Below are 19,947 nucleotides of genomic sequence, written 5' to 3'. Positions count from 1 at the left end.
AATGTGCCATCAGTCACTCACTCATCTCACACCCTCTCTCTTTTGTTTTCTCAGCCATGGAGGGACTTGCCTAAAGACGAGCCAACATAACCGACATAAGAGCTTTAAATTATTTTCCCATATTTCGGGGGGGTGAGGAGGTCAGTTTAACATCTTCCCAGAAGTCTCCTTTTCCATCACCATGGCTGAGAAACTCGGACCAATCGGAGTTAAGCCAATCAACATCCGAACTGCTCCCTCGCTTCCCCCTGAGCCCATCGACATAATCCGCACCAAAGCCCGCTCCCGCAGAGTCCGCCTTAACGTCGGGGGTCTGAACCATGAAGTCCTGTGGCGGACCCTGGATCGGCTACCCAGGACCCGGCTTGGCAAGCTTCGAGAGTGCAACAGCCACGAGTCCCTGATGGAAATCTGTGACGACTACAGCCTGAACGAGAACGAATACTTCTTCGATCGGCACCCGGGGGCCTTCACCTCCATTTTGAACTTTTACCGCACAGGCAAGTTGCACATGATGGAGGAGATGTGCGCCCTGTCGTTTGGCCAGGAGTTAGACTACTGGGGTATTGATGAGATCTACCTGGAGTCTTGCTGCCAGGCCCGTTACCACCAGAAAAAAGAGCAGATGAATGAGGAACTGCGGAGGGAGGCAGAGACAATGAGGGAGAGGGAGGGAGAGGGAGAGTTTGATAACACCTGCTGCCCGGACAAGAGGAAGAAACTGTGGGATCTCCTGGAGAAACCCAACTCCTCAGTGGCTGCCAAGGTAGGAAACCCAAACTGGAAGTGCGATCACACCGTCTCACATTTCATGTTCACATTCAAAGCTGAACATGCTCCCTGGATCACAACACATTGCAGACATGGTTATCAAAGGCCAGATCTATCCTGTAAAAACAAAAATACTGATGAGTTCATCGGTTTGAAATGTAGTGAAAGCTGCTGTTTTTGGATAACAATTTGTACGAATGGAGGAAAAGCAGAATATAGGGATGAAAAATCATCCTTAAGTAAAAACGCACAGTTCTAGTATGAGTGGGAATCACTGAACTAGAAAGAGTTTGACTTCATTTGCTTTGATGAAATAATCGGTAGAAGTGTCAGCTTCTGGTCTGGCTTTCTTTGCCTGGATAAAATAGACCACATCTGTTCATGGCTTGTAAAACGGTACATTTCTTGGACAGAGTGGTACAAGTATATATTCTCATGTGGCTCTATTATGCGTAAGTCTTACTGATTAGATGTACTTCTTTCTCAGTCAAACTGTGAGTCAGGAAAATGTCATAAGGTGCTTGCATACGTATCGATAAATACAGTTTCTATAGCCCTGTTTTATAAATACTTGTATATAAATAAAGGCATCTTTATTTGGTGTGACTGAGGGCTGAGGTAGTCATCGGTGCAGCTGCTACCCACCTTTCCACATGTTTAGAAAAATGCTGCATCAGTCGCATACAGCCCCGTGTTCATTCATGCCCCGAATCAACATGATAAATACTACAGACATCAAGTGACTGTCTTGCCATGTTGTCATGGCTGCTCCTTGTAAAACGATGACATCTCCTCCTCCTCCACCTTCTCATTCCACCCTCACTCAGTCCTCAATTAGGATGGTCAGCCTTGATGAAATCCAATCACTGATAATTTAGTATCCTGATCCCATCATCAAGCAGTGCAGGCGGGGCAGGGCTCATCGGGATTATATTCCACGTCAGAGGATCATAAACACAGGGACCTGCGTGCGTGACCCAAGAAACATCATCCCCGTCGGATGTACTGTACAGTGCACGTTGGATGATGCATTGTTCTGAGCCCTTTTCCATTAAAGCAAAAGCTGTTTCACTTCGACTGGGACAGTTTGGAATTCGTGCTCGATTCAATTTTAGACCCCCGGTGCTAAAATTATGGTGCAATATTCAGCTTTGAAATGGCAAAAAATGGTAATGACTCTCAATGCATAAAGTTCAGCTCATTTTACAGGCTGCTATAGATGTTTTATTTTTCTCCTGCCTTCCTGTATTATATCCATATAGCTTGTTTACCCACACATCAACTAGTGATATGTGACTGACGAGGACCCCGCCTCACCTCGATGATTGATTTCATCCTCAACGGGGGAAGCTTTATATCACCTAAGTTAATTAAAGAGCTGGCAATATTTAATTTAAGGCAAACCTTGGTGATAGCAGTGTAGTAACTTGATATGTGTGTGGATTTTAAACTGATAAGTCCAAGTATAGTCCCTTAGTCAGACACGTCTACGTATTGCTGACCTGTACACTATTGCACGGGGAAAGCCTGTGAAACCTGAAAGGGAAATTCCTCCCTAATTCAAATGGCACTGACGTTCTGCAGACTGCTTTGCAAGACGAGCTTGAATGTGACTCTAATGCCTCGGCTTTGTGATTTCACTAAGGTTATCTGCAGTTGAAAGTACATTTGGAAATAACCTGCCAGGGCTGCTGGACTGTCAGATGGCAGCTCCCTGAGGTCAGGGAAGCCTTTTATGGGGCACATATTGTACGTGCCTTGAAAGCCCTTTACCAGGGAAATGCCATTACAAGCCTGGTACACAGCAATGTGCTTTTATTCAAAGCAATATGAGCCCTTTGTCAAATGCAATCACAGAGTCTTACGGCATAGAATATACACCTTCCCTTCACTCTCTTTGTTTTTCTGTAAAGCAGGCTTTATGAGATTTACGAGGAACCCAGTCTGACACTTAATGCTACCGCTGGCCTGCTCTGCCCTTAAATAAAGGTAACGCATAAGAGGGCCGACCTTTTCAGAAGGGTCCATCAATTTAGGATTTCATTCTTTCAGGATTTCATTCATGCTTTGGGAGCACTGGCAGAGGAAGGGAAAAGGCAGAAGCCTAGCACACACTGCACCAAAACAGAAAAAAAAGGTGCTTAGAGAGAGCCACAAGTGAAGGGAGAGCTGCGGTGGACAAGATAGTGGCAAAGGAAAGCCCTGAGAGAGAGAGAGTGATGCAAGAGATGAAGTCATGTAAGTTACGCCTCAGGATGCTGAGCTGGATCTTTGCAAATCTTTCTCAGTGAATTATGAATGGTCCAAAGAAAGAGAACACTCTGCAGTGCGGTGGCTTCTTAATGTTGCTGTGACTTTTGGTTTAGTGCCCTCTCGCGTGGGTGGGTGGGACGGGAGGGCACTGTCGGGTGTTTGGCGTGCGAGAATTTCATGTAGAAGAAAAGATCTTCCAGGCTCGTGCACTGTAGTGCGAGTTGAATTAAATCACACATGTAAGGGACAGATTTCGTAAACGGTGTGTGAGCGCTCGTAGTTGTGGTTAGCTTTATGGGGAGTTACAAAAAGTTGCGCTGTTTTCTAAACAGAGGTGCAGTCGGTACATTTTAATATCAAGCGCAAAAAATTAAAAGAACCTGTTTGTAAATGTTAATATTGTTTAGTAAATCAGCATAGATGCAAATAATAGAGTTTCCACCTCTTACATAAAATGCTGTCACTGCACTCTCTTTGTAAATACAAACACAAACACACACGTATATACATTTTTTATATTATCTCTACTTGTCAATTAGATACTGTATATAATAATTTAGTGGCAGTTGTGCTCTGAAAAATAAAACCTAAGATGGTGTTTGCATCTTTTCCCTCCTTGAGGCTATAATTTCTTGTAATCCGGTAGAACGTGTCATCCTTGATATTGAGCCAGAAGGACTTAGTGCTGCCCCGACCTTTTTTGTTTATAATGAGTCATGGGTATAGTTCTACAGCAAATATTCTTAACACTAGCTTGCACAAGGAAGTCGTATTAAAATGGCTGGATTGCTTTGGGAAATATGAATTTATTTTTGCCTTGATGTCTCTCTGTGTAAATGCACTTTAACAGTCATGATGCCAAGATGGCAAATGTAACTTGTGCATGCCTGTGTTTTTCCACTTGAAGTGTTTTTTGTCAGTGAGATGGAAAATGTGATTAGATGGCTCCAATACATTTGTTTCTGCCTTCAAATAAACACAATGGTATCCAAAAAAAAACCCAAACCAAATCGTGTAATAAGTATCACGATGTTAACGAACAGTTGCTACAGATCTTAGCGGTTTAGTCAATATTAAAAATTATTGTTATTAGTCGTGACATGGGTGCATACAGTGCTCAGTTTTAATAGTGCAGTATGCAAGAGCAGCATCTTTTCTTAATCTTAATTTGTTTCATGCAGTGCTTGCAGTTAAACCTTTTAGAATATTAATAATGTAATGCACAGTATTAGAGCTTTAATACACCAGTGACTCTAAAAGAGAAAGTCTATATGGGCAGCCCCGGAAAAATAATAGCAGAGGATTCAGAGCATTTTAAAGAGATCAGTGTTTCTTTCTGTTCCCCCACCCTCCCTACCCAGCCAGCCAGCCAGCCACCCACACACACACACATACACACACACACACAGGCCATGTCCAGCCCTATGCTTGCTCCTAATGTGGATGTGCAACATTACTCTCCCCTTTATCTAATAAGCTAGTCTAGCTAGTGGAAATGGTAAGCAGTGGGACTGCATGGGCGCAGCCTTGTGCTGTTTGGTCCTCCCACGCTTGGAAGCAGCCAAAGTCGGTCCACTGTTGATGATGATGATGATGATGACACCGTATAAGGAAGCTGTAACAAAATACCTTACTGTAACACGCATCCTAAATGTCACTGTGTGAATTTCAGTGTTGTCATAATCATCCGTCTCAATGTGGTGCGCTAAATCCACAGTACACACTGCCTGTTTGGCTTTGTTGGCTCATTTATAGAATCGCATATAGAACGGGACATGTGAGACTGCAGAAGTGACAATATTAATGCGTAGCTTTGGATGTGATAGGAGCAAATTCAATTAGCATACTGTTGTGGCACGACTCCACGGCGTTTGATGCCGCCCGTTGTTTCACATCAGTGCAGACAACCCCTTCCCGTCCATCCATCTGTTTCCTTCCAGGCTTTTATAGCACTGAAGTGAGCATTTGGCCTTGTGTGTACATCGATGGAGTTTCTGATATTGCCTGAGTCAAAGATGAGTGGAGACGGGGAAAGGAAAAAGGAGCGTGGCCTTTCGTCAGCATTAAGTCAAACGTTCTCTGTGTCAGATTCAAGCAGCAGGTGGACCCGCTAATCTGTCTTCCATAATCATTCTTTCATCTCTGCCTGACTCGTGGTCTGTTCTCAGAAGTTTAAATATATAAGTGCTGGCATATTATTGACAAAAACTCAGCTTGTTGGGGAAATATGTGCGTTCTAGCTACTTTTTACCTATGTTGTGAAAAGCCTCTCCGATTGATACCGACCTTGACTTTGCAAATACTATTTTTGTCTCCAAGTTTGTTTGTTTTTTCAAGCAATGCATCCATGTACAGGAAGTAATGGTAACTCAAATCTATGGGAGTTATCGTGTTACATTTGAAGAAGTTATCAGGATGCATAGCCGGAGCGAGTTTGTCATTTGGGCAGAGCGCACCTTCTCTCCTCGTGTAGTCTCCTCGTTGCATAAGCCTTCCATCAGGCCTCTAATCAGTACAGCCTAGCATTTAGACACCAGCACCTAAATCCTCTTTACCCAGCATTCATAATCAGATAAGAAAGAACCTGCTAGATTATAGGTGGCATGAGTTCTTATAGTCCCGCCATGAGAAGAGGCAGAAGCATTTGTCATCAGGATGTTCCAGGAAAAACTTTACCCCTTCCACCACTGCCTTTCTTCTCTCTCTATGTCACCTGCAACAAAATATAATTTTTGAGATGATCTTTGGCTGCGATCACTTGTGCAGTGATCAAATATTGTTTTGGGGATAACAAGAACTTTGCAAGAGCCCTGACAATAACAAGCAATGGATTTTCATTCCCTCAAAATATACTCTGGAGCAGTTTCATCTATAAAAAGAAGTGCTTATGTTCCTTCATTTAAAGCGTTTTTTGATGGTGTCTTCTATTGTTTTCTTTGAGAAGTGGCTGATTTGTTGTATGCACATTGAATACTCACCAGTTTGTTCTGCTATTTAATCACTCTAAACATGAATTTCCACACATGGACAACAAATGGCACTAGCGCTGTAAGCAGTAGAGTACTTTCCACTGTCCTTTGTTTTGTTAGTGCTGTCTGAATTTATAGTTATGTTACCAAGCAGCAAATATCAACTTTCCTAACAAAAGCATTCCACGTTGATGAGTACTATGACATCTGTTGACAGGGTCATTTCACGTGGCTCTGTAGGAATAAAATTGCATTAAAACTTCTGAAATCCTGCTTTGCAGCTCGAATGTAATACTGCATTTATTTATAAGGGTTTACACTCATGCCTTAGGTGTGTTTGATTTTCTCAGATTGCTGTAATCGACCGCTACATGAACAGAAATAGTGGTAAGTGTGGCATAAAATACACACAGATAACATTACACTGACATTTCATTACGCAAAAGCAATTTTTAATTTGAAATACCCCGAAAATTGAGCTTGTGTCAGATTATCCTGCACTGCTAAGAGGCAGACTGGCTCTCATGTGGATTTTACAGCAGAGGTATCCCAGGGTCATATTTAAAATGAGGGGGAGGTTAGGACACTGCAGTTCTTTATTGATCCAAACAAAGCCTTGTATCTGCGAGGGAACGTGTATAGTGATGCAAAAGAGGTTGGGGAAGACAAATAGGGGGACGGCACATAAAGTTCATCTGTCTCAGTACTAAATTGTTGCTGTATATTTTATTTCAAAAATTCCCCTCCATCAGTGTATGCGTTTATTGTGACACACACTTCTGTGACAACCCAGTGCTGCTTTCTTTAGTTATGATCACCAGTGGGATTTTGCGTGCAGAGGAATTACAGTTTGAATGCAGCTCAGTGACCATGGCATCCCAAAAGAGCCCAGGGGCCTGTCTTACGGCTAATTGCAGTTGACCATGCGTGTAGTGATTCATGAATGAAGACATCATTAAGTGAAACTCGTGAGGCACGTCTAATCCTCACTATGTTAGCCACACAATTTAACTAATACAGAAAAGGAGATCAACAAGCAAATCCTCTTTTTTAAGCATTGGTCTAAAGCATAAACAACAAGGTCAATACAAACCAAAGCTAATGAGTGGCCAGATGGTGTGAGAGGATAGCTGAAGTCTATTAAGTAACTGTGCTATTATACCCTCAGTTTACTACCTCACCTACAACTGAGCAAGCTTGGTACAGCTATACTGTTCTTCCATTATTTTTATATTTAATAAATTAACTTATAAATTACCCTGTATAGTGATAGTATATTAGAGGGAGTGGTCAATTAAATTTCCCTAATGTTATACTTTAATTGCAGAATAATAAAATTATTACCACAAAAATTGAATTTCTTTTTTTTACTTTAAATCAAAAAAAAAATTGGAGCAATAGCTGTCCTTTGAACAATGAAGAAAAATTTATTTAGACAATGACCTAATTGATTTATCAACAGGCCAATACTATTAGTTGGTAGCTACTTTCCAGTCTATCAGTATCAGCATTTATAATAACCGATATATTAATATTTAAAAAGTAACGAAGAGACGGAAGAAACACCCTTCAACCATATCACGAGTGTTGATGTTGCATAGTTTTTCCACCAGAGGGCACGCTGCAACTTTCCCATTGGAAAACCATGTTTGGAACACAACAAACAGCGGATCTGAGCAAAGTCGGACGTCGTGTAAGCAAGTAAATAAATAACTTGTTGTAAGAACCCGACACGCACACTGGATTTCATGCACTAAAGGTTTGTTTTTATTTTCGCTTAAGCAACTGTATTTTGATGTTCTGGCACCAGTCGCACAGGAGCAGCTACTTCCTCCTCCTCCTCTCCGTCCCTGCCGTCACTATTTAAGCATACAGAGAAGAAGAAGAGGATCACCTAGAGCGGTCACACCTGCCCTCTCTGCCACACCACGGCACTGCCCTGAGAGCTCACTGTAACACCCCTCCACTGCAACAGGCCAGACCACACCCCTGCCACATAACTGTTTTGTGTGTCTGAAAGAAAAAAAATGGAATATTGGAAAATTACTGGAGTACCGAAAATAAAAAAGTATTTGTATCAGTCCTAAAAACACTGTATTGATTGGGCTCTAATTAAATTTTTCTGTGTGTCATAATAAATCTAACTTGTTTTTACTACCCTTTTGCTTCATTTTTGGTCTCTACCAGCTGCTGTGGAAACTATTTGGCTCTCTGGCTGCCAAATGTTTCACATCATTAGCATTTCCTTCTTGCCTTTTTGTACACGACAGGTGGTGCGCAACAGTGGGTAAGAGTCTGTATGCCAAAAACAGCTGCCTTCTGCTGCAAAGCTTTGTAAAGCTCTGCAATAAACAATTTCTTCCATATATTCCACGTTGCACAGGGCATACCTCAGATCTGACTGCCATCAAATTCCTACATAAACCCCACTGAAATGCTGGGAGTGGCTGCATATGGACCACCAACGAGGGTTAGCGCTGCCCAGTGCTGGCAGCTCGAGTGACGCCCAGAGTAAGAGGTTAATATGTTCTTTCCTCCTCCTGCCTTCCTCATCTCCTCCCTGTTTCCTCCACTGCTGTCTCTCAGGGAAGTTTGCTCACCCTGTCTGTTGTTCTTTTTTCTTGTCCCAGTAGAGATCAGGAATAGGGAGAGATGGAGAGACGACAGGTGCGAGAAGAGAGTCATCATTCTAAATGCTATGAGCATCGGGTCTCTTTTACGTGCTCCAGTAGTCCCCCCTGCACAGACACACACACATTGTGTATGCTGAGCTCACAGCCAGTCTTCCAAATCTCTGCACATACATTGAATAAGACACGCATTTTGCCCTCAGTAAACACACAAGCAGACACGTCTATGTGCAATACACACACACACACACACACACACACACACACACACACACACAATAACACACCTCTTTATCTGAAAACCTTCAAATGCTGCTGAGCCAGCTTTCTATGGGCTTCACAACACAGCGAGTGAGATGCTGTTGTCTCCATACCATTTAATAGTCTCCCCACCCTCTTCATAGCCTCCCTTTACATTTCTTTTTATCACCTTCACCCTACAATCATCCATTTCCTCCTATATACCTCCCGCGCCCTTTCCTCTCTCTGCTCTGTTTTTCCATTCTTTCCACATTTCTGTCATTACTTCCCTGCAGCGTGAAAGCTGAATTGTGATCCTTCTTGCTGTTCCATCTTGGGAGCATTGACATGGGAGTGCATTAGTATTCATTGTGGTGTTTATATTTGGCCCCTGTCCTTCATGTGTGTGACTGACTACCAGTCATCAGAGAAGTGCATCCTGAGTGCAGGACAGTATGCTGCTGGTTCTACCTAGAAAACAGATGTATGGTATAAATTAAGATATCACCCACTGTTTGTTTGAAATCCAGTTGTGACTCTTAGATATTATTAAGTGACCCCAGGCACGTTATTTTGGACAGCATTTAGATGAGAGGGTGGGATCCAGAGTTGTCAGCTAACTTTAGCAAGAATGGCTAGCAAGGTTCATCCATAGATTGTATGGTGCTATGTAACATAAAAGTAAAAACTATTTTACTCTGCATAACCAAAGAGCGGACTTTTTGAATACATTATTATTATAAGAACTTCACAACAGCCTATAACGCTTCATAAAATCAAACACACAGAAACGCACGAAAACACTGCAAACAGTACACATGGCTCAAAGTTAGAGCTAGTTCACTCCTAGTTCAGTACGTCTGTACTGTAAATACTCAACTTCTACAGCTGGGATATTTTTGGGCACTTGTGTATAGGAACAGATTTGTGGAATTACTTTGGTCCCTGAAACTATTTTAGCTTTTTAGTTTTTCTGTTTGGTAAAAATGTTTCCAAGTACTGCATTTTTATTTGATAGAATCTGCTAGAGTTGCTCAGTGACCTGATGAGACATTTCACAATGTTTTACAAGTGAGGCTTCATAACAGAGGAAGTATTAACAAAATTTAAAAACAAAAAAAACCCAGAAAAACCAACGTGGGTGAGATTAGTTAGAGGTTCTGAGTGTCGCTTTTGATTACATTTGATTTAATTGTCCTGATCTACGCAGCGTACTGGATACAGTCACTCAAAGCAACAATACCCCTATGCATAACTTTAAGCCTTAACACCATTTAAATAATTAGCTCAGTTCAGCGGTTATGAAGGGAAAATTTGTTATAGATAGATACGTTGAGATTGGCTTGGCTTTTGAGAACAGCCTCAGGTGGCTGCTTCAGGAACTGCAGTTGTGCATTGTCTTAGTACTTTTTTGGATATCTGAGGTGCCATAAAAGCAGAATCGCTGCTTTTAAAAAAACAAAAACATTGAATATGCATTGAAAATCCTGACAATAAGAGGGGATTTCCTAAGGAGGAAGAGTCCTTTCAGTCAGAAAGAAGTGTGTAATCAACTTCATTTTACTTGTTTCCTCAGAAATGCTGTGTTTGCATTGTTTCCATGGTGACCATGGTGTGCCATGGTGACTTATCGACACCCAGGGAGCAATTCATCTCTATACAGGCTGTGTGTGAGGCAGAGCAGCTGGTACCTCAGCCCCCACAGCCAACCCCTGATGCAAATTTAAGGGAAATGCTTCTGCTCTACATTTTCAGCACGGTTCACGTCTCACTGATTAAAACTTGCCTTCAAAATACTTTTTCCCCCCACTGGGATCATTTTCTTTTTTCCAATTAGGTGTCTTCCTTAATTTTCTGCTTGTATCATTTATAACAGATGCTTTAACAATTCTCGCTGACACTAATATTATTTCCTATTTTGCAGTGCAGCATTTAAATGAGTTCACATTTTCACATATTCAGGGAAAACACTGCCTTTCAATTATGCCGAGATTTAAAAATGTGTTATCCTCTGCTCAAAACTTAGTAAAGCAGTGAAATTGGCTTTTGTGAAAGTCCTGTCTAGGGCAATCACAGGGTCTCCAGAGCATCAGTAACAAAAGAGGGGCTTGATTTTGCAAGACAGGGGAGATGTATTGGAAATCTCTGCTCTATGAAGGATCCTCTGAAGACTTGATAGAAAAAAAGGAAACCGACAGAGCGAGGCTGAAGCAACCTGGTAGCCTTCGTTGCCTCATGGATACTGGCTTGATGAAGCAGAAGCGATTGTGACCGGGCAAACGGGTTTCCCCCTCATCTCCACCACCTCCTCCTTTCTCCAGTCTTAAGCTTTTTTTCGGTCTTTTTCCTGTTTTAGCTCCTCTGTTGGACCGCCTTCATTTTCATATCCGTCTTTCCCTCTTTTTATCACTTTTTTTTTCTTGTGTCATCATGCCGTTGGCGTCTCTGTGGGAAGTGCTGCCAGCTGTTTGCTGTCTCCCCGCACTCCAGGAAGTGACAGAAGAAATGATTATATTGCGTGCTCGACGCAAGCCTCCCACATCTTTTGCCTCACCACCAGAGTGCCTTATTGCTGACCACAGTAACTTTCCTTTGCTTTACATGCTTGAATGCTTAAATTTCATCTTACTGAGAAAGTTAATCTAAATACTTTATTTCCATTTTCTGTAACAACAAGATACAGTAAGCGCAGCATGACTCTATAAGTTACAAAGAGGGATGGCGAGGTTTCGTTCATCCGGCACTTCCTATGTAATTCCCAGGCCATTCATGGAAGCAATAAGTCATTTACACAAATCACTAATGTGCCCTCAGCAGGAATGGACAGTTTGTATCTAGTGAGGCAAAGTGACAAGAGGCCTTGATACAGCTCTTTGGCTCCCTAGTGTGATTGTAATCAGCTTAGTGCCAATGAAGAGAGTGACCCCGGCTGGTCAGAGTGCACACAGGGACGATGACACACACACACTACACACAGACCACGTGACCTATGTCACATTTAACAGTATCCCTGTGTGTAGGTGCAGATGCCTGCTCTCCACTGTCAGCAGGCAAACATTTAAAAGAGGTCTGCATTCATCTTAAAGTCTAAAAGCCCAATAAATCTGTGCCTTATCTGAAGTGCTGTCGGAGACATAACAGCACAATTTTTCTTGGTGTTTTTATGTGCTGCTGCCAGCTCAGGAAGGATCTGTTCTCCATCTGCATGATCTGGAAAGACTTTTGGTCTTTTGGGTGTTGACATTTGCCAGCACCTTGCCAATCGATAGGGTGACTCTCAGGTATTGACCGGTGTGCTGAAAGGTCCACCAGTCTCATTTTATTTAAACAATGCAACGTCAGTGGCCAATGAAATACAGTGCTGCTTCTAGACTTGTGTGCCTTTCTGATGTTTGCCGGTTCTCTCCCTCGGCTGTGACCAATGTTGTGTATTTTATGTCTAGATCCCTTTGTTTATTTTTCCGAACTTGGTGCTACTTTTACAGCATCTCAGCTCCTTCCTTCATGCGATTCGCCTTCAGTGGCTCACCATTAAGTTGACTCTCGTTACGGCCTCCTTTGATTATCCATATCTCTTGTGTAAAATATACTTGTTTGCCTCTTTTTCTCTGCCCTGCATCATACTTTAGTGTCCTGCAATCATTCACCCTTGCTCCCAAATCACTTGTTTCCTTTAAAGTGCAGGAAGGGAAACAAAAAAAATAAGATATCAGATGGATTAGGGTGATGGTGGGATCCCGCCTGTGCTGTAAAACTACAAAATTTGTACACACCATCTTTCAGAGTTATTAGAAACATTACTGCTTCTGCATAGAGAGCAAGCATAGCAGGAAGCTTTTGCACCCAGTACTGTTAGAGTGCAAATTCTCTAACATTTTGCTGGAATTCCCTCTCTCTGAATTGAAAGTGAAGATTAACATTTAGATCTGATTATATTGTGTTATATCTCTTTTAAAACATGAACATCGTGAATATAAGCAAGGTTATATACATGCAACAATGGCTTCAACAGGGGTGGCTCTTTTGGGTTATTTTTTCTACTACTTACATATAAGTATGAATTATGAGTTAAAATAGCCCCTGAATCTTTTTTGAAGACACTCACATACACACAATAGCGTTGTGAGGTCTGTCAGCAGTGGCACAGCCTCTCCTCCTCTCATCTTTTCTGGTGCCGTGCGCATGCAGGCAGGTTGATAATCACGGAGGAGCCAGAAGGCAAAAGCAGGTGGTGGGTTGATATTATTAGATTTATCTCACAAAGTCTTAAAACCTAGTAAGTTACACTTGTGTTTTTTGGAGTTTAAGTTGTTCTTTGGTTTTTTTTCTGAAACTGTGTTGGGGTGTTCATAAATTACCCCAAACAAGCAAACGTGTGAGACGTGTTTTGATTGTGCATAACACTTTAAATATGAGCAGAAGATTGCACGTGAGCTATTCAAGTCCCCGGATTTATAAAGTAATAATAATGACTTGAGTAGGTGCCGTGTGCAAATAAAAGAGGTCAAGTTCCCCAAAGAGTAAATGAAGTCTGTGCTGACTCAGCAGAAAGAATATTTGAGGAGAAAAGATGCATATTTCTCGCTTATGTTTTGAAATGTCACCTTGTAGCCATTTTTTCCCCTTTGCCTTTCACTGAACTTGCCACATATTCTGTTAGGATAAGCCAAACCTGCTGTAAATCTTTAATCTGCCTCGCACCCACACTTACTGGCGTTGGCCACTGTTCCCTGGCACTGGCCCAAATAAAGATTTTTAAAGTATACTTGTTTTGCAATAAATCCCCCTTAAGTAGCATGACAGTATCTAAAGGCCACCTAAGACTCTGAAGCATTTTTAGCTTTGCCTCCTATTACAAGGTAATGAATAAGGTGTCTAAAAGCAAATAACAATACTAATGTTGATGGATGACTGGTGATACGAGGCAAAGGAGCAGCCGCCTTTGTCCCGTTCCCAGTCTCGCTATTCTCACGTTTTTTGTCTTCTTGCGTTCCCCAACTATACCATCAAGCGCTTTGGGTGCCTTGAAAAGCGCTATATAAATCCAATCCATTATTATTATTATTATTATTATTATTATTATTATTATTATTATTATTATTATTATTATAACAGTTCTGCCCTTTTTGAGTGACACTAACCTCCTAAAAGCTGCATTAAAATTAATTCCACGCAACAGATGGACATCATAAAGCTCTGTATTAAAATTCTTTACATTTTGACGCTATTAGAGGCAGAAGTAAGGAGACGCTTATCTCTAAAAAATGCCAACAAAACTGCCAGGTCACCACATTACGACACATGGAGGAGTACAGATCCGTTTGTAATCATGCACACACTAAAACCTTGATTTTCTCTTCACTAGTTGGAAATACAGGGAAAGATTAAGAGGTCTCATTTAAACATATAGCTGCAGTATGAAAGGGCAAAGGCTAATGCGGATTATAATGTGAAGCATTAGATCAAGTAAGGTATTGATTCGTCCACATTTGGATGCATGACTCATATCTGTTATTGTTTCAGTACGCACTCATTCTCGTTCTTCACATGTCACAGCCGATGAAACCGTGCCCTTTAAACATAATTTCAGCGGAGGCAATGTAATTTACAAAGTGATGCACTTGAAGGTTTACCTTTTGGCTGTATATGCATAAGAGCATACTGTAGAGGCAATATCTTATGTATGCGTGTATAGATTTGTTTGTCTGTGTGTGTATTCCTCTGATCAAATTCAAGGCCATCCAGTGTTTCCTTGGTGAAATAACTAAAGCTTGCATTTAAGAACCTGAACAGCTGATTTGTTTGGAAGCTCTTTTTTTGTGTGCAGTATTGTCCTGTTTCATGTGACTTTTTCTGTAGATGCAGATGGTCAAAAATTAGTACAAACGTGTGAGACGTGTTTTGATTAGTACATTGTGAATTGAATTAATATAAATCCAAATTAAAATTTTCAGGACCTGGGGACCAGAATTTCACTTGCATTTCTTTGATTTTTGCAGACTAATACTTATTTTTAGTTGTTAAGCACAGATCCATGTGCACATACTCTCACCAGCCACTGCACCTGTTGAACTTCTCGTTAGAACAAATATTTAATCAGCCAATCACATGGCAGCAATCAAGGTATGCATTCAAGAACCTGAGTGTGTCAAGATGACCTGCTCAAGATCAAACAGTGCATCAGAATGGGGAAGAAAGGTGAAATAGATGATTTTGGATGTGGCATCGTTGTTGGTGCCAGGTGGACCAGTCTGAGTGTTTCAGAAACTGCTGATCTACTGGGATTTTTCCACACACACATCTCTTGGATTTACAGAGAAAAGAGAAAATATCCAGTGAACAGCAGTTCTCTTGGTGAAAATGCCTTGTTGATGTCAGAGGTCAGAAGAGAATGGCCAGACTGCTTTGTGCAGATAAGAAAGGACCAGTAACTCAAATACTGACTCATTACAGCCAAGGTATGTGGTACACATCGAACTTTGAAGTAGATACTCTACAGCAAAGACCACACTGGGTGTCACCCCTATCAGATATAAAAAGAAATTAACATGGTTTACCAAAAATGGACAACAGAAAGCTGGAAAAACATTTCCAATGGAGTGTATATCCCACATAGCAGACAGGTCTGGCTCGGATGTGATGTCAAGCCAGCACTGCTGGCTGACTTCTGGCATGGTAAGTGGTATATCATCCAGATATGGGCCAGGTCTGGCATAGATGGCACTGCTTATGTGATGGCATGCCATATCTGGCCCGATTGTGGTTTGGTTTATGTGGCCCAGGCTCATAGAAAACGGGTCTGGCCCGGATCCAGCATCAAGCTGGTACTTCTGACTGACTGGTGTCATGGCAGAATGTATGCCAACCAGATGTGGGCCAGGTCTGGCAATGATGGCACTATTTATGTTCCTAGTTTCCTATTTTAGTTAGAAGACCCAAATGCCATGTTGCAATACTATACTGCTATGGTAGTCAACGTTTCAAATGCAGTGTACACTTTATCCAAAACCTAGTGAGGGTTTACTCATATTTACCACCGGGTGGCTGTAGCTCAGGAAGTAGAGCAGGTCACCTACTAATTGGAAGGTTAGTGGTTCGATCCTTGGCTCCTCCAGTCTGTATGTCAGGAGTGTGAATGTGTATGAATGTAGTTTGGAAGCCCTTAGTTTAGAGAAAGTGTGTGAGTGTTGTATAGAGCACTTTGAGTAATCCAGGAGAGTAGAAAAAGCATAACAATCTGTCTATTTACTGTCTGAATAAAGTTTCACATGTTCCTTTTGCACTATTATTTTCCGGCACATGTTGTTATTACATGGCTTGCTTAAGGTACACATTAAATTCAAATTCAAATTTTATTTGTCATTAGGCTGACATTTGGGGCCAGAGCTTAAACTGTTCTGGGCCAGCACAGGGCCAGCAGTGTGTCTGCAACTGGCCCTGTGCTGGCCCATGTGTGGGCCACCTCTGGCAAACCAGATCTGGGCCACCAAATCGCTATCATTCTTTGCGGTATGTGGGCCATGTGTAAGCACATTGTGTGGGCCAGATCCAGGCCAGACCAGTTTTGCTATGTGGGATGAAGGCACTTCTGACTGAGGACAATTTAATCCAATCAAAAAGAAGAAAAAAACATAACATTTTCCAGTTTCATTTCAATTCTCTCTACCGCTTTAGATTTATCTCAGGATTCTACAAAGATTGAAGCATACACAGTCAAATTTGCATGCTGAAATATTTTACATACAAAATTTGTTTGCTTTTTTTTGTTATTGTTTGCATTTTGGCTTGCTTTAGCACTGCTTCATTTCTCTTCTTGAGATGAGTAACCCTCTCATTTACAGGTTTATACAGCCAATGGATCTCCTCCGAGTTAGAGGAATGTGTCTGGAGAAGCAAACACACTTTACCAGTGGAAAGTTGTGCCAGAGGAATGTTGTTTATGCTTAACAGTTTAAAAGTTTAATAAATATTAATTTAAAAATGTTTACCATTTTGCCTTGTGTAAGAGTCACACTGATTTAATCATAGTGGTGTAATTTGTCTTACTGAACACAAAAAAATTCCACAAATTACTCTTTTCTAATTGAAAGCCAAAGTCTGTGTTTTTGCAAGGATTAAGTCTGGCGTGGCGAGGTATAAATCCAGCCTTGTGTGTGTCTGTCTGACGAGCACACACACCACCAACCTGATGTGCCGCTGCCTTAATCCTCTGTGACGGCACAGCAAAGTCTAAGGGCAGAAATTAAAAGCCCTGTTCCGTAGTATCAGCTGCCACGTCCCAGTCGCCTGCTTGTCACAACAATCACACACTCGTGATGGCAAGGAATCAATTAGCATCACTAACATAAATCTGATTAAGTCCAAATAGGCCATAGGTGGGCTCATTAAAACGATTGCCTGTGTGGCCTGGCTGGGAGAGGCTTAATGGGGAAGGGTTGGAGTCACGTAGGGACGGTATGGGTTGCTGAGGTTGACAATCTAATCTGGAGGAAACGTTTCTGTCTCTGTAGAAAAATTCAGCAAGGGGAGAGGTTAAAAGTGGACTTAAAGAAGGAATTGGTTTGTATGTTAATGTTAACAGTGGGTCGGATGACTTACATAAGTCATCTGAAAACAGTAATTTGTAGTGTCAAACCCCACATGCAAACATCAATCAGCTATTTACCTTTCATCATTCATTTTGCACAACTTTCTAGCATCAGTTTGGTTTTATAGTAACTGTAAAAGTAAAACAGAGCTTATCTACATGCAATATATAACATACTTTGCATATCTGACAAGACTTGCACATCTCATTTTATGGTTTATTCATAAAAGTGGCTTTTTTGCTTGATGTAGGTAAATACTGATGCAAGTATATACTGTGTAGTGGGAGTTTGTGTGTTCCCCCTGGGTTCTCCAGTTTCCTCCCACAATCCAGAGACATCCATGTTAGATTAACCAGTGGTTCTAAATTGGCCAAAGGTGTGAATGCGAACGTGAAAGTTTTTCTTGCCTGTCTCAGTGCTTCAGTAGACTGGCAGCCTGTCTGGGGTGTACCCCACCTCTTGCCCAGTGGAAGTGGAAGCTGGGGTCAGTTCCAGTGCCCCTGCAACCCTGAATTGAATAAGAAGATGGATGGTTGGATGGTTGGATGGATGGATGGGATGTAACAGCCTTCTAAACTGATGTTAATGTTGAATCTAGAATAGAGGTAAAATATTTACTAACACAATGGACATTTTTTTGAGTTGCCTGATTTTCCGAGTCATTGGCATGTTGAATCATACCTTATATTCTATGACTATAGTTTTTCCTTTATGTGCATTCTGTGGTTGACTATTGAAGAAACTGTGGATTTTGCATCATTGTAAAAGGTTCTTCGGACATACAGTCATTTGAAAATATATTGGGTCCATTTCTTTTTATGCTTTTGCAGTGTGTTTTTCCATGCATGCGTGGTCACATCTCTGCCTGTATTCAGCAGGCGTAGCTCACTTACTTGCTGTAATAGACGATGTATAAGAGCATTCCTATTGGCCCCCGCAGGGGCCTGTGCCAAACGACACAGTGTACAGAGCCTGCAGATTACATTAGCGCACACTGCTTGCATGTACGTATAGCGTGTTTGCATGCCTGCCTGACTGTGTAGGAGTGCAAATGTGGCAATCTGCAGCCAGTCATGTAGAACATTGCATGGGCAGCATCATTTGAAGCACATTGCAATTCAAGTGTTCTGCAGAAAGTGTGAGCTCCATTCACAAGAACACATTAAATACCATCTAACAAGTAAATGTCAAATAAATTACCCTTCATTTCCTTTGTTCTTTAACATGGACTATAGATGAGTTCCAGTTCTGCTGAGACAGGTTTTTTTTCCTCTGAACTTAAATAGTGTAATCATGAAGTCTCCAACCTTGTTAGCTAGACATATCTGCTTTGTGCTTTGAGAACACATTCATTTGTGTCTGGCAGCTACACTGAAGTCTTATTCTAAAGAAGTTAGTAAGAAGGATGCACTTTGATATAAAATATTGATGGACACGACATTTACTTGAATTGCAACAAAGTGCTAGCAGACATAAATGGGAAGTTTGGGGTAAGAAGGAAAAAAATGAAATACAGAGCCACAACAGGGAACTACCACAGCCACAGAGCGAGAGGTGAGCTACACTGTGTCACAGTAACAGACTGCAGCAGTTGGAGGGATAAAAGCCTATTATGAAGAAGTGGAGTCGACACAGCTTTACAGCGACGGCGCTGTGGCTGAGGTTGTGACTCTGTGCCCGTAACAGGAGGCTATCTCCTATTTGTGAGATGATACTGATAACTTCAGGGCTCCTCTCCTCTAATGCTGCTGCCTTCGGCTGGAGACTGCCTCACACAGTGTTCATTGTGAGGCCACATAGTAGACTGACTGTGGAAGAAAAACACAATTTTGAAAATCAATAGCTCCTAAATAATTTCCTAACTCAGTTTACTTGATGTTCGGCTCAATCTAAAAGTTTCATCAATATTGCTGTCAAATGAAATAATGTTATATTTGGCAATGCTGCTGGTGACTTCCCCCTTCCTTGGCCACTGGAAAATGAGCTAAATGTTTAATGACCCTGTGTGTTCAGCCTGTGCATTGAAGTGTGGCACTTTTTTTTTTTTTTTTTGCAGAGCATATGTTCTTTTGGTGGAAAAGCTTCCCCCATCAGCTATCAATGAACTGACACGAATCTCCCATCACAGAGGTCTCTCTGCTTTGTGTGAACACTTTTTCACCTGACCTGACTTGTGGCTCGTATTATGAGGTTCGGAGTTTATGTTGTTCATATAAATATATCTATACATGAGGGGACATGTTTCGTTTTAGCCGACTGAGCAGAAACTGTGACAGAGCATAATGTACAGTAGGTACAAGCACAAACAAGGCCAAGTAAGCGTGTCAGGTCTGGTTTGGGATGCTACACATATCGGGAAGTTTGTGATCTGGAATGTGTTGATGAGGTTTAAAATTGTTAGCTAAAAACGGATGTTTCTCCCCATTTTTATTCTCATTTCACCTCTTTCTAACCTCTTACTTTATCTGACTTTCTCCTTTCCCCCTCGATGACAGT

At 41.6% G+C, this 19,947-nt stretch overlaps 1 protein-coding gene across 1 annotated transcript in view; it reads left to right on the top strand.

Annotated features, from left to right (window-relative positions):
- kcnb2b (potassium voltage-gated channel subfamily B member 2b) overlaps nt 1–19,947 on the top strand; it is a 97,260-nt gene that overhangs the window by 1,065 nt on the left and 76,248 nt on the right. Inside the window, exon 2 of the mRNA XM_026179469.2 lies at nt 55–766. Within this exon, the coding sequence (XP_026035254.1) occupies nt 182–766 (585 nt within the window). The 5' untranslated portion in view covers nt 55–181. The remainder of the gene's footprint in view (nt 1–54; nt 767–19,947) is intronic.

Source organism: Astatotilapia calliptera, chromosome 9 (genome assembly GCF_964374335.1).
Source record: "Astatotilapia calliptera chromosome 9, fAstCal68.1, whole genome shotgun sequence".
In the NCBI taxonomy this organism is placed as follows: Eukaryota; Metazoa; Chordata; class Actinopteri; order Cichliformes; family Cichlidae; genus Astatotilapia; species Astatotilapia calliptera.
The sequence above is the reverse complement of the archived record's forward strand: the minus strand, read 5'-3'. Positions and strand labels throughout refer to the sequence as shown.